This window comes from Patiria miniata, unplaced genomic scaffold (assembly GCF_015706575.1).
Source record: "Patiria miniata isolate m_02_andy unplaced genomic scaffold, ASM1570657v1 HiC_scaffold_6, whole genome shotgun sequence".
Classification (NCBI taxonomy): Eukaryota; Metazoa; Echinodermata; class Asteroidea; order Valvatida; family Asterinidae; genus Patiria; species Patiria miniata.
The window spans coordinates 16348311-16363861 of NW_024037073.1; the positions used below are offsets into that span (position 1 = coordinate 16348311).

Here is a 15551-nt window from a genome sequence, read left to right on the forward strand (position 1 = left end):
ATTGAGCATACTTGTGGAAATCTTCTACCTGTGAGGCTGCTGTTACGACCAATTCAAGCCCTATTACTGCCCCTACTTGGGGAAAATGAATCTGTCTATACCGCCAAGAAAGTGCAGTGTAATGGTACATGGTATGGTCAAGGATTGGCTGTTGCTGAAGGGACAACCCCAGAAGGATTTGTTCAGTTTGCTGTGATTGAAGTGTGTTGTTTAATTCATGGGGAAGTTTATCTCGTTTGCAAACAGTCTGCAAATACTCGGTATGTACCACACATCCATGGATATGAATTTACTGTTACGGAGGAATTTGTTGTGAAGAAAGTGTCAGATCTGCTTGACCATTACTCACTTGGTGTTTACCAAAGTAACCTGGGAAGAACAAGGATAGTTGTGCCACGTCATTACATACAAACATTGGAGTTGTAAACAAGTCATGACACAATAAGAGAACAAACGTGTGATGTTTACGTGGTCAACAACAAGAAGAGAGGACTGATAGTTGCATCACTGTTGGAACACATCTTCTTTTCTTTTCACTTACCACTAATGAGGACTTTATTGGTGGCACTCTTACATTACTTTCCCATTTATTTTTTTCTTTCTGGAAGGTAGGAGGGCCTGATGTCTTGATCACAGCATAATTTTTCTCGAAGGATTTCTCAGTACTTTCTACTTTGACTGCAAAAAAGTAGAAATGTTTTTTTTACATTCAAACTTTTTTTGCAGTGTATCTGGGGATCTCTTGTTAACCTCATCTCTGTTAACCGGACCATTAATTATTTCTCAAAAATTGTCGAAAACTTTAAAAAAAAGAAGAAGAAGTAATTGCAGTATTTTAATGACAAATCGGTTTCAGTGCAAAGGCACCCATCTCTTACTCTGATTACCCTCAAGTCAAGTCACAGTTTTATAAAGACTTTGATATATCATACATGTAGAACACGGTTTGTTTTGAGCTTGAAAAATCAAATACACTGTACCTGTACATGCACTCACAAAAGCTGCTGACAGGAGCTGATCAGTTATGTATTATTTTGAAATGAAATTGCATGTACGTGTAATTCATATACATTCTCTCAACAATTGAATGTAAATGTTGATATTTCCACATAGATTCCTGTTGATCTATGGAAATCAACAAAGAAAAGTCCAATTTCAATGTAATGAACCTGATGGGAGCCACCAGGTGCGTGTTGTGGACATCAAAAAGAAAGCATCGGAGATATTCAACTTGGCAGTCGACCATGTCCAGGTCAAGATATGGGACCGAGGATTTGATGATTGGATCGATGGTGAGGATGACAATGAAGAAGTGGAGCATAACAGCAAAGTCCAGATAGCGCTTGCAGACATGGCAGATGCAGGCAGTAGGCCTATGGATGACATCCCAACCAGTGTGTCCCTTGCTTCATGTGGGTAAGTTTTTGGCACTTTTCTGGGGTGTATATTTATGTGGGTGCAAAAAGTTTGCATAATTTGAGTTAACATCATCACACTTTCTGACTCTAGCATACACTTACTCACGTAAGGGGAATTTCATGTAAATCAAATACCACAAATACATGAGAAAAGGTTAATTTACATCTGGTCAAAACATGAGAAATTGCGGAAATTGTCCACGATGGAATGATTATTTTTTTCATGGAATGTTTAATAGCTCATTACACATAGAATAATGAATTTGGATTCTTGTCACAAACATCAGACTAGGTTACTTCGATGAATTTTAAAGGAATATGACATGCAGACTGACCTTTGTTTTTAATATTGAATGAATTTTTTAAAAATCAATGGAAACTGGACAATGAAACTGTTATGCTATTGTATTAAGGTAAAGAATCTTCTTTTTCCCAGAACATCATCACCTACATTGTGTAGTTCTGTCAATTGGGTAAGGGACTACAGGCTACCAAGCTTCCCTGCCAGTATTTCTACCAAACTCGAGAACGGCCAAGCTCTAAAGGAGGGGGAGAGATCTGCGATGTTGGAGGCCATCTACAGCAGCGTTAGAAAGTACACTTAGTAAGTTAGAATCACTTATATATCTTTACATTTCAAAATTATGTAATGAAGTTCTTCAGTTGAGTCAAATTTTTTCCAAAAGTGTAAGTGACTTGCAGTATACCTGAGCTTGTCTTACATACGCAGTGTGGACTTCCGAACAAAAGACGTCCACATAATGTAGGTAGCAGCGACGAAGTGTGGACTTGCCCACGTCCACACAGTGTTTCCCCATTTCTGGAAAACAGGTTTAGAGGCATTTTTGGGTTAGGTTTATCTGTAGCAGAATGAAGAGAAACACTAAAGGGAATCATTGAAAAAAAATTGGGTTGTAAGAGTTTTCACAGTTTGAGAAAAATGAGTTTTTCCACTGGTGTTCCTTAACTACACGAAATGAAAGGAAAGTCCACACTAGGTATGTGAAACAAGTCTGTGTGTGTGCGTGTGTGTTTGTGTACACACAGTAAATCTTTGTTATGTTAGATGATCGGTACATTTGATCAATGGTACTCCAAGTAACACCCAAGTTCTCCATCTCTACTTTTTTGTTGAATTACGTCAGTAATCACTGGAAATGTCTTCCTGGTCTAGTCCATTTCTTGAGCTTCTATAACCCATTGGTCTAGTAGATTCCCCTCCCCCCAACAACTCAAGCCAAAAATGGACACAGTTTCTGTTGCATTTCTAACACTGTTTTATGTTTCCTTCTATTTCAAAACAGCTACCCAACTTCAACGCAGTACAGCCAGATTATACAGTTGTTGTTTGACCGCTTCACCAAATTGGCGGGCCAGCCAGACATGTCGTTGGATAATGCAAGAGTGAGTTACAGTTATGTGTTCATTTAAAACTCTACTTTAACATCAAAATTTGATGGAAATGCATTCCGTGTAAACACTTCAAACACTCTAAATTCCTCCAGAGGAAGAAATTGACCCAAATCTCACCAAGGTATCTTGTACAAATAGTACAATAATGTTCTCCCAGTGAAGAAGATGCTCTGTTGTGCAACATGTCTTGTTTGCAGAAGAAGCATGACAAATCTAATTGCAATTTTAATTTCTCCAAATAGTTGTCCAGTGTGTATAGTTCAATTCAATTCAATTCAATTTATTTATTCATCATGTCAGCTAAATTCTACTTCTCGGTTTGCACATAAAATTCAAATACCTTGCTGCCAAGTACTATTGGGACGTTAAATTATAATCCAACAATGACAGTTTATAAAAATAATGTCTCCTGTACATTTTCTTGAGAAATATGGTAAAGTAGAGCCATTATAGAATTGTAATGAGATTATGCAGAACTGTACAAAGACATTGAACAAAAACAAACAACTAAACAGTGCTTTTGCGCAGCTTGATCACTCGGTTTTCTATTTCATACTAAATTTTTTTTTTAAAAGCTCATCAATTATCAAGGCTCTTTTTCATATCAGGTCCTGTGGAAGTACAGACTACAGTACAAGTTTGCAAACTCACGAAGGCGTGAGGACAGTAATGTCCCTGTTGTCCTCCATCGCAAGAGGAAGTCTGCAGACAACCAACCAACAGCGGTCCAGTCTACCAAGAAAACGCCACCACAGTGGGGCATTGCTAACTACCAGCCAGCCAGGCCATCCTCAGAAGATGATGCATCCATTGCAGCTCATATCAAGTGGATGAAACAGGAGACGTCCAAACGCAAGCCTGATTGTGACAGGATCAAGATTGCAATGAGCATGACCCTTGCTGATCGGCGACAGCAAATAACAAAGGATGGTGCCTCAATCGAGACAATTCAGAAAACCTACCCCTGGCTTTTTGATGAAGAAGAGGTTGGTGGAATTTTCATTTTTGTAAATTTGACGGTCATGCCCACTTTGCTGTGGTATTGCCCAAGTATATCTTAGAGCCTTTACACTAGCTCAATCTCTGAGTTGACACAGATTTTGAACACAAGTGCCATGTTAACACTGACATGTTTGAAACCACTAATAACCCTTTGTCAACCTGGAGATTAGTTCCACTATGGGTTGAATTCAACCCTGCTCTTGACCAGTGTAGAGATTTATTTTGCCTGGGTTGAAAATGGTAGTGTGAAATGAGCATGGGTAAATTCAGCCTCAGATTGGGCTTTTTTGGGATTTTTCTACTTTGAGGTTACAAAAGTTATGCAAAAGCATGCTTTATACACCAATGTAAATAATCATTTGAATGAAATAAAAATACTGATTGAAATTGCATGTCGACTGGTATGACCTCATTGTATAATACACGTGTTCATGTTCTTTGACAGTTTTCTCCAACCCTTGTCCCACAGATCCCAATGTGCATTTGTATATCCATGACATTCCTGTCCAAGGCAGGACACATGACTCCTGCAATCAGTGATATTGGCACCCGCATAAGACTCGTACAATGAATAGTCTTACCTCCCTGGGTAAACACTATCTATAGGTACTTGGCACTGTGATGGGTTTTGCTATGGCCACCTCGTTTGCATGCCTCTTCATGTGTGACCAAAAAAAACCCTGTCTGTTTGCCACATCACCTTGTCATCCCTGGATCTGGTGTCAAGATACATCTGGACCACATTAATTTCTTCCACAGGACCATGACGTTTATATCAGAGTATGTCACAATTCACCATGTGATTCGCACTCTAAGACAGGTATAGTATTCAGCCTGGCACTGCGACTCGAAAGGATTTGTCCTAATGATTCTGATTTCTCCCATTATACACAGGTACTGAAGAATTGCTTGGTTGCCAGTGCATGGTCACAGATTCCGCCAATTGCCGGACCAAAGCTTTCTCAAGAAATTGTTTACCAAAATACATTACTGATAGCAGTTAGAAGGACCTGACATCCTGATCTAAAGAACGTCTTTCTCTTTCTGAGAAAATCAGCATCCACTTTTTACATTCAAAAATCCTTTCTAATCAACAGATGCAGAATGAATTTAAACGCCTTCACGAAGAGGGGATAAAAGAACTCCTCGAGGCAGGATTGACGAAGTACGGGAGTGCCATCATAGAGCTTAGTAGGAACTTGAAAAAGGAGCAACCCTGTCTTCAAGAGGCTCTGTCAGCCATCGGTCTTCAGCGTGAGGAGAAGAGTCGAAGAGGTAATAATATGTAGGTCCATTTTGATGGGTTGTTTGTGGCCATAATGTTGGCAATGTTTAAGATATTATCTGGTGTGTATATGCAAGTAGCACTTGGCTGTTTTTGAGTTGGGCTATTTTATTAACGTTAGGACGGCCCCATGTTTTACTCCTAGCAAACATTCTTTTTATGGGCTATATCTTCATCGAAAGATTCTGCTAGGATTGAAATGTCGCGCCCTCCTAATATTATTCATTAAAATTTCAGGTCATTTTAGTTGGCAGTTGTAAATAAAATGAACTTTTTTGATGAGTTTTGGGTCCATGCTCTAAATTGGATGTCCTGCACAGGGGACAATAAGTCATGGGCCTCTGTGTACACAGGCTCGATCTACTTTTGTATGTCTCGGGGGTGGGTATAAATGCATAAACAAAAAACAACTTGTTGCTCATTTGTGTTAACTATAGGCTAAAACATTGCATTCACAAACACTGGAAAAAAATTGATAATGATTTTTTGATGACTCTAAATCAGCCCATTGTTTCTTATTAGAAGTAATTTTGAGCTTTTTTTTTACAGAAGCAACTTGCACTGCTGCAGCTCTTGGGATACCATGCTTGCTGAAGGAGCAGGTCAAAGACATGATCGTGTTTGGAGAGGAAGCAGTAAGTTAAACATGTTTATATAACTGACATGCAGATCCTTGTCATTTGATTGGTGGAACTCACATACATAGCATTCCTTACTGCTCCCATTTACGACAGGGCTCAAAAGTCCCATGTGTCCATGGTGAATGGGATTATCTGTTCAACACTTAGGATTATCCTTGTTCGCACGGCTTTTGAACAGTCGACCCTCACTAAATTTGCAGCAGAGCATTGCAGATCAAAACCTGAGAAGGTTGTGACCCGATTGGTGCTGCTTGACAACCACACATAGACATGGCAGGGAAGTCAACAGATGTGCCAACGTAGATGCCAACATCTTTACATTTTACCCTGACGCAAATACCATCTCATCTTTTTACCAAAAAAATCTTGATGGGGAAAAATTTGGGTAATTTTTTTGAAGATGTTTTGCTGGGTATGCCTGTCAGAGTTTTGGGCCATGTGTGCCAGGTCACTACTCCCCCCCCCCCCCCCCCGCCACCCTCGCAATCTTTAGAAATCACTACCCCTGTTGTACGTGGTCTAGCTGGTGGGGTTTTTTTTCAGCCTTAATTTAAATCACCTCAATTACATGTACAAGCCTACATTCCTCACTTGTGTTTGTTTTGTATCTACAGACAGACGGTGTGCCAATAATATGTGGTGACGAAGAAGATTTGGCCTCATGCAGCACCTTCAGTGTAGAGATCGATGGGACGATTGTGAGCTCGTCAAAAGATGTGCTCTCAGCCATGGCAGTCTACCTCGCAAGTTTCTATGTTTTCAATTTAGCTTACCCCACCCGTCTCAAGAGGACACTGACATTTTTCCAGAAGGGAGTTCTTAATATCCAGGATAACTTGAAGCCTGAGAGAGTTGTGATCTCCCTTCTGGAGAAACTCAGTCAACTCATGTAGAATACATTTAATCTTCATGTAAACGTGCATGCAGTTTATTGGAATAAGCCCCTTACTTTCTTATCAAAGCTGTGTTTGCAATGGACTTACTTGTTTTTTGTGTGAAATGTATCTGGACGATGTGAAAATTTCCAATGGGTAAATCCTGCCGTTTGTTTGCACTTGGATGTTTGATTGGAGGGATCTTACCCAGAGTATAAAATACATATAACTGAGCTGGCCAAAATTCCCCAAGCAATATTATTCCCATTTGTTGTAACGTTTGACATGTTTGATCAGGTTGAACATTGTTCACTGAAACCAGTGAATAATAGATTGTTGCAAATTACAAGATTTCTAATGTTATCCATATTATATCTGACATGACATCAAAAGTCAACACGTACATAGTACATGAGCACAACAAACTCCTGTGCAGCGCATGCTCAGAGTTCTTGTGCATTGTGACCTTGCTGTGGTGGAATGTACAGGTTTCCATGCTGTTTACCAACTCGCACATTACTGTCTTAGTAAAAGTAGCCACTGGATACAGGCAAGCATAACTGAGAGGGGAGTTCCCAGGCTGTCCACACTGTACTTGAAATGGGTAAAGTAGCCATCATCTCAGACAGTTTAACTATAACATCCAATGCAAGCATGGCTTAATAACTTAAACTGACTTGACCCTCATAACAGCGGATAGCACATTAATTAATGCAAAACACTGTTATCTTTTGGAATCTTTTCACTGTTTTACTGCACTTTGAACTGTATGTAAAGCAAAAGGTTTTAAATGTTTTTTAAAACATGTTAATACGTTACTGAAAAAAGATCAAGCAGCTGCAAATTTTAACGGCACTCATGATTTTCCATAGAAAACACTCCTGAAAGACTTTCCATTGAGGTCAGAGATGCTGCAAATGAAATGAAAAGACTTGAATTGGGTCACTGCACATAAAAATACCCTGATGTCTTTTAGAGTTTATTACAGAAAGCCTTTGGTATTTTTGCTCAACTCTTACAGTTTGTTTACTGGATCACATACATGTATGCAGCATACATTCATCAGCATTTATAAAATATTGTATTCAAATTGTAAAGTTTCACGCCTGATTATCTTTGCGGGACAATTTTACTTATTTCTCCAAGAACTTGTTCTTGTTTTTTAGATCAAATTTTAATGTGCATTCAGTTTTCCAAAGTATCAGTGCTTCTTTGTTCTTTTGGCATCAAAGTCCTAAAATATTTTTTTTAGAGGGTTGGAAATCCATGTAATGTTTGCCACCCTCCCACCCAATGCTCATAAATTTATAGAAACACAGGTTTTATCATTTTGGGGACTTTCAGTTTAATTTTTCATTACATGAACTTTTGTTAGATTAATTGAGCTTTTCTAAAGTACCAGTCATACATGTATAGTGTCACTCTTTAGAATGAAGTGCGTGCTGAATTAAAGTCATGCTTCATACCCAGTTAATGAACTTACCAAAATTGAACAGAATATGTATTGATTTAGAGATCGAATATGTTCCACTTTAGAATGCATACCCTCTAAACCTCAGAAAACGTCAGGTGTATTCAAAATGTATTTCATCGTTCAAGGCATATGGGAGCACATTTCAAACATTTAAGAAGCAAATCATTGTACACCTGCAAAGCACTCTGTCGTTGATTACTTGTTGAAAGTTCTTAATTCAGTTTAATGTTATCCAGTATAACACATATGAAATTCTGGGAGCTCCATCCATTCATTTGTTGTACAATGTATTTATGAATTGGACAGGAAAATGTTATCCAATTAAATGGCATGTTTCACAGGAAACTGATTTCAGTTGTCTTTTTGTCTCTTGTCTTACAGGTGGAGTATGAGTATCATGCAGTGGCAGATCCAGAGAGCAGTACTTTGAGTGGCATGCATAATAATCCCAATTCCTCTCCTTGGACCAACAATAGTACAGCGTTCACGTACTGAACTTTGTGTGCAAATTAGTCTTCATGTGCTGTGCCACTCTACCCCCACCCCCTTCTCCATCATTCATAACCTTAACCACTACCAGCCCCCCCCCCCCCCCCGAGGAAAACCAGTCCAGTCATGGACAGCCCCCCCTCAAAACCAGGCCCCACTACCCCCCCCCCCGCTACTATGGATCTGCCACTGCCGAAAAGCTGTATAACTAATGTGATCATTTCAGATTTCTGAATTACTAACTGTTAATCACTCAAAGCTAATTAGTAACAAGACTATTGTTATTAGTCAGAGGTTTAACTACTAAGTTCAAGAGTCGCTGGACTTAAAATAAGTCATTTAAGACTAGTTTCTGGTATTGTCGTATGACTAATAGTTTCTTGTCGGGATGTGACAAAGTTTTATTAGTAATCAAACTCCTTCTGACTACTGTTAATTAGTCAAAGCTAGCTAGTCACCCGACTATAGCATCATTAGTCACAGATTTAATTACTAAGCGCGAAAGTCGCTGGACTCAAGATTAGTCGTATGAAGCGGGTTTTTATCTTGTCATAGGACTAGCGTATTCATGTCAGATGTGACAAATTTTCATTAGTAATCGACACTATGTGACTTGTTTTAATTAGTCGTATGAGACACTGTTGTGGACTAATATTTTCAAGTCAAATTGACGAATTAATTTTAACAGTGAAGGACGGATCCAGAACACACTTTTGTGGGGGGGGGGGGGGGGGGGGCTGTACAAATCAAGCTAGGCCAAACTAACAGCTCTAACAGCATGTTGGCACCAATTCTCGAGGGCGTCATTCGCTTCTCAAAGTAGGGGTATCTTGATCAGTACTGAGTGTGCGAGTGCGAAGCCTCCTTTGCTGCTTTGTATCCTTTGGAAAAGGCGCTTTATAAATACGGTTATTATTATTATTATTTAAAAGGCGCGGGGTTCAGGGCCCGCTTAAGGGCCCCTGAAAAAAATGGATTGTAGGCGCCCCGTGGTGCGACCTGAGGCAATTTCCGACGACTGCCAAAGTTTTAGCACAAGATCATCATTTAAACGCAGGCTACATATTTTTATTCAGGGACGAAAATCGTTGAGGAACGACATCAGTGCCCTGAACGACATCAGGGCAAAACCTGATTTGATCAGTCCCGGGCCCGTTCCCCACCGATCGACGCCCTTGGTTGGCACCGTGCTTCAGAACGACAGACTTTACACGTACATTTTATACGCAGGGCCAATGCACACAAAATCGAAAATTCTGAGAGAGACCCTAAAACTGTTTTAAAAACTTTTCTCTGCGCGTGGGTGTGTCTCCGTGGGTAGGCCTATGTGTTTTATGGCACACTGCGGTATGTTCGTAGGCCCTCCCCCAAGTTTTGGTAGGCCCCTAAAGTTTTCGTAGGCCCTAAGCACAGTGCATGCCCACTGTGCCTATTGGGTAATCCGGGCCTGCTTCCGGAGGTTGATAAATGACGACAAAGTGGCTCCCTTATTTCACCAAATTTAGGCCTACACCCAACTACTTCGTGGGATCTTTGGCACAAGTTTTCGTAGCCTCCAAATGGCCCACCCCTGCTGACAATACCCCCTAAACAAAGTAGACATGCACAAATTCCGAACGATCCGTTTATTTTTGGTCACACGCAACGTCATGTTTGTTTTTCCAAACAAATCCAAGTAAAGCCGCTTTGGCAGAACCGGCAGATTGGTCACGTGAGGCTCAGCCTTCCTCGTGCAACGCTCTCCCACAAGGTGAATACATTTTATAATACGAATAGCCTTTAATTAAAAGATGCCTCCTAAGTACCAATAATGTTAATAATTATAATATAGGCATGGGCGGATCCATGAATTTGTGCCGAGGTGGGGGGGGGGGGGGTCATCAGCAACTCATTGCTGAAATGGAAACAGGTTGGTTTTGTCTGGACGCTTGGCCTCGTAAAATCAATTGGGGGGGGGGGGGGCGATATTCAAATCCGACGATTTGACACAATATTAAAGAATTTTGCACAAAATACCCCCTGACAAAGCTGGCTCTCTCCGTATTTTGTGCACTGGCGGACATTATTACTAGTTCAATTTTTTTGAGTGTCAGAGTATGGGGGGGTGCATTCTTTTGAATGAATTTCTATGAACCAAAAATTTGACAGAGTTGTTTTTTTTTAACCCCCCCCCCCCCCCCCCCCCTGTATAAGCCCGCTCGCAGCGCCGCATGGGATTAGAACGATAGAGAGGCTTTCGCTTCGGTGACATTATGCAATGCCTGATTAAATCCCCGTCATCTAATTGGTGGGTCGCGGATCACATGTCATTGAATAAGTAGTCCCGGCCAAGCCGCACCGTAAATATAGAAGTTCTGTTTCACGGTGAGGAGTTATATTGCACAGTCACTCTATGTTAGGTGGCTCTGACCAATGACGAGGATATATTCATGTGCTGTATAAAGTAAATAATGAATGTTTCACATTCGTGCAAAATGATGAGGTGACAGATGGAATGTTCCATTCCACGAGGCGAACTTTCCATCCGTCACCTCATGAAATTGTTCTTACACCACTGCACTCATAAACATTCATTATTAAACCATAGAGCTAGCAGGCCTACGTTTCTAAACTGAATTACCAATCCAACCGAAAGCCAGTATCTTATATTTTCGCACCTCTTTGCACTCGGCCCTAAACAACTCTGATTAGTTTTTAAAGTTCATTTCACTTCAGGAAAAATTCGTCATCATCTAAAACGCGCATGGTGTCACATGTGGTTCGGCACCGTAAAAGACCAAACATTTGCCTGAACATGTGCATTTGAAAGTCACCTGCACGGGAACAAAGACATTTCATATACCTCCCTCCCCTCGCCCCCCCCCCCAACATTCTTAAGGTATTGTGTGAGCTGTAGGCAATGTCTAGCCGACCGTATTTTTAAAATCAATCCTCAGCTTCACACACCTGCAAAAAAAACCAAAAAAAACTGAGGGGGTAAGACAAGAACAGGTGGGTGTCTGCTTGTTGTATCCTGACATCTAAATATTTTTGTAGGAGAAAAATACCAAAACGGCCTAACACAATGGTATGGGAATACTGGAATTCCATCCTTGCGGCGGTATAGGCGCCTGCGACGTACTTTGGTATTTCGGCAGTTACACCTTAAAGGTGGGTCAGCGGGTTGGTAGTACAGATTGTATATGTTCCCCATTGGCGGATCCATCAGGCCTGGGGGCCAGCGGGGCCATCCCCTCAACATTTTTTTTTTAAAGGGAAAATACAACATTTGCAAACATCAAAAAATAAAACTACCAAATCATTTTGAAATACTTGCTTGACTGTTAGTGAATGAAAGTGTAAAGCATCCTGTAAAATCATGGCACCTGGTATACTGTCATTTTCAAGAAAAGTGGTATTTTTGTATCAATTTCCAACGCTGATCGGCCGATCAGCGTTGGAAAAAAACTGTTTTTTTTTCTTCAAATACTGGCCCCAGTTGACCATCGCACTTGTTTGCAATCGATTACACACCTATGAACGGGTACAAGCCAGCTAGACTGGTTCCCTGACCTTACAATTCCCCAATATATGTAAACTGCTCTGTTTCTTCTTAAATGGAGTCAGGGAACCAGACTACAGGAAAATGATTGTTTTTCTTGGTTTTTATAGCATTTTCGAACCCAAAACCTCAAAAAAGTCAGTGTAACTATATTTGCTATATATTTTCAACCCCCCAATTCCATCCATTTCTGAAAATTACAGCAAAAGCAAATGATGTATATTCCCTTTAACCAGAGGAGTGAAGGACCCTTCTTGTCTTAAATTTTTAGGAAATAAATTTATTGTCTCCCTCGAAAGCGATCAGCTACACATGCCTTTTTTGTTTTACAATGTGGAAACAGCGCACGTCCCCTTCCCTTTTTTGAGAAAAAAATTACTTGAGCCCTCTTGGCACCCAAAAATTTGGTTCTGGATCCGCCCTTGATGTTCCTTTGTCTCTTCGCTCAGAAATATCGTCATCAAAGTTGTAGAATAATTTCTTAAATGTAATCTTGGAGCATGTGTTTTTGTACATATTTTGTTTTCGTTTGAAGCAACAAAATTACTCTATTGAAACGTAACAAGGGTGCATACCAACTAACTTTGTTGAAGTTTCAGCTCAGTGGATACTACACATTTTGACAAAACAGAGAAAACGTATGCATAATTTTTGGGGTCTCGTATAAAATGACTTCCGTTACTAATACACGTAAAAAATCGTACCCGCGCGGACATTTTCTTAAACCACCTTCAATTTTGTTCCAGACCGAATGATACCATTTTAGGCGGAATAATTTCACAGGGTAGCCTATTTGGTACCAGTCCTGTCTTCACTTTGAGCAAGGATTTTCTCGTTATCGGTAAGTACGTTTAATTGCAAATGTTAAACTCAAATGATAATTGCTGTTCACCTTCCCGTCACTTCGATGGTTCGATCGTCTATTTCGATACAGAAGTACAGAGCTCCGCATGGTTCTAATGAAGTTTGGTGCATTACATTGAAAATACAATTAAATACATGACACATTTATTTGGAGGGGACAACTAAATGTCATTGGCAACGACCACATTATATTATTCTTTCTCTTGCTGGCATGACTGTGGAATTTCTCGCACGCATCACGTCAAAGTATTTACGTACATTGTACTATGACGTCACTTCCCTATGTGGCATACCCCTTACCGTGCCCCACTTCAGTAGCTATTGGGTCATCTGTGCTCGGCAACGTAATTCGGCGCTCGCTGCCACCAAACATGGCTAAGGTTAGCGCCTATTTTTTTTTATAGTGAAGTGTAAATGACGCCTGTGGTGACAAAGTGAGCATGCGCAGGTGCTTACCGAGTTTGCTTATCCAGCTCTCCCCATGCATGAAATTTGCCGAAATGAAAGTGCTGACTGATGCAAATGTGTCCTGCTGAAACTGTAAAGAATTTGCTCGAGAAATTGCTTGAGCGCACGCCCTTTAAAGACACACGGTGGGGCAACCGTACATCCTACGGCGCAACATCTGTCCATCTTGGGTTTCACTCATTGCGCGGTTCGGATCATGCACGGTGACTCGGCGGTCTATAATGATGGGAGCCCAGCGAAGTTTGGTCGCTCGCTAGCAACCAACACGCCCTGCGGTATCCGGACGCGCAGTATTTATCGGTCACTCGTCGCAGGCGCGTGTGCAGTCACACTTTGCGCTCGGCAGCACTGTACACAATACACACAGTTTGTCCACCTGTGAGCGAGGAATCTACTGCCGAGGTCCCTGTGCTGTGTGTGCGTAGATAGTTTCATTACACAACTGAACTGACTGTTGTTGCGCAGAGAGCTCAACCTCAAGACGTTCATTGGTTTGCATCGGAGAAGGTGTCAGACGTGATGGTATTTGTAGCGTCTGCATCATCATTATCGCCACTGCGACCATCATCTTCATCAGCGGCATCGTGGGGAGTCCCCTACTTCCAGACGGCACCTGTGGTCGGCTCGTCAAAGCGGCCCGCCATCACACGAGACCGCCCCCGCGTGTACCTGCCGAGTTTTCGCGGACTGTTGTAATCCGGTGTGCCCGTAAACAAGAATCATCCTTTCGTTTTCATCGGTGTCACACCTCGACCGAGATAATCTTCATCTGAGTGGGACGGTCACTTGAATAGCAAACCCCTGTGCGGATGCTAGAGTATTGAAGTAACCTGCACTGATTATCGCTCTTTCGTCTGCAAATCCTCACTGAAAAAAAGCTATAAACCAAACGGGTTTTCCGGATCTCAATAACACAGAGGAAGACAATAAGCCAACACGGGTGGTTTCAATTTTAGCGACTCATAGACGTCACTGACTGGCCTTCGGTGGTTGTTTTGAACGTGTGATCCTCGAAGTGGAACATCTCATCAAAGAGGGAATAATTGAACCCCCACCCCGCCGAAAACTGAGCAGTCACAGAAAGAGGATAGCCATCTCGGAGCATTGGACACCAATAAGATCTCAGTGCCGAGTTGAGTTTAACTCTGATATTTATTCGGATCCTAGTACTCGTGGCAAGGGAACACCGCGGACACCAACTGCAACTCACGATGGATGGTATCGTAACCAAGCCCAACAGTGTGCACTGGAAGCGACCCTCGTGGTACCGCCGCCGGACCGGCCTGGAGCGCCGTCTACTAGCCCTCTCCGTACTCTTGAGCGTCGTCGCCCTGTCCTTGGTCGCCGTACTACTCCACGAGCATATTACGGACAGAAAAGGTAAGACATTTTTTTTTTACTTCAACCTGTCCAAGCATTTTACCTGCGTTGCATCCCGACAAATATCGCCCAAGAACAATGCCCCATCACCAGAGCGAAACTAAAGTCCATTTCCACCTGCGAAATTACATGACAGCTTTGACAATTATTGACAAGCCATTGAAGAGACACACGATTACCTTATATAGTTTCGGGTGAGCGGGCGCGTGCGGGCTCGTGAAAGAATTGTGTCAACACATCGACAAAAGCTTTATTTGTCGTCATTTAATAAATAAAAAAATCGGATTGATTCTCAAGTAAAGTCGTCACAACTATGTTGATCTAGTTTATGGATAAACATTCCTGAGGTATCAAAACAGATCTGTGGCGATAAGAAAAGATGGCCTCAAAAGAATGCGAATGACCGGACTTCAGTACGCGGTTCTTCATCGCGATTTTTTTTTTAATAACAATAAATACGGATACTACTATCGCAAGGTCACAAGGCGATGAACCAATTTGTTTTTCAGCGGCATTTTTCGCATAACTGAGCAGCAGTGAAAATAGTATGGGACTTGTTACTCGCATGGTTAGACCCTCGAAAAGAATTACACAACGGGAGAGTTTGACGTTATTTTTTGACGAATTCTGAGCGGGGATTAAAGTCCGAGTGTTAACAGAGTGCTATACAATCATTGATGTTCTGTTGTTCCATGACAAAA

General features: G+C 41.3%; 2 protein-coding genes across 2 annotated transcripts in view; both read left to right on the top strand.

Annotated features, from left to right (window-relative positions):
* Window positions 1-776: 776 nt before the first annotated feature.
* On the top strand, window positions 777-7601 carry LOC119742484 (sterile alpha motif domain-containing protein 3-like). The gene is made up of 7 exons (XM_038218424.1): window positions 777-1416; window positions 1855-2022; window positions 2723-2822; window positions 3440-3817; window positions 4931-5108; window positions 5668-5753; window positions 6374-7601. The coding sequence occupies exons 1-7, from the start codon at window positions 1094-1096 to the stop codon at window positions 6650-6652; spliced, it is 1512 nt and encodes a 503-aa protein (XP_038074352.1). The 5' UTR covers window positions 777-1093; the 3' UTR covers window positions 6653-7601.
* A 5960-nt stretch (window positions 7602-13561) lies between these two features.
* The window catches only part of LOC119743097 (membrane metallo-endopeptidase-like 1), a 45958-nt gene continuing 43968 nt past the window's right edge, over window positions 13562-15551 (top strand). Inside the window, exon 1 of the mRNA XM_038219450.1 lies at window positions 13562-14850. Within this exon, the coding sequence (XP_038075378.1) occupies window positions 14682-14850 (169 nt within the window). The 5' untranslated portion in view covers window positions 13562-14681. The remainder of the gene's footprint in view (window positions 14851-15551) is intronic.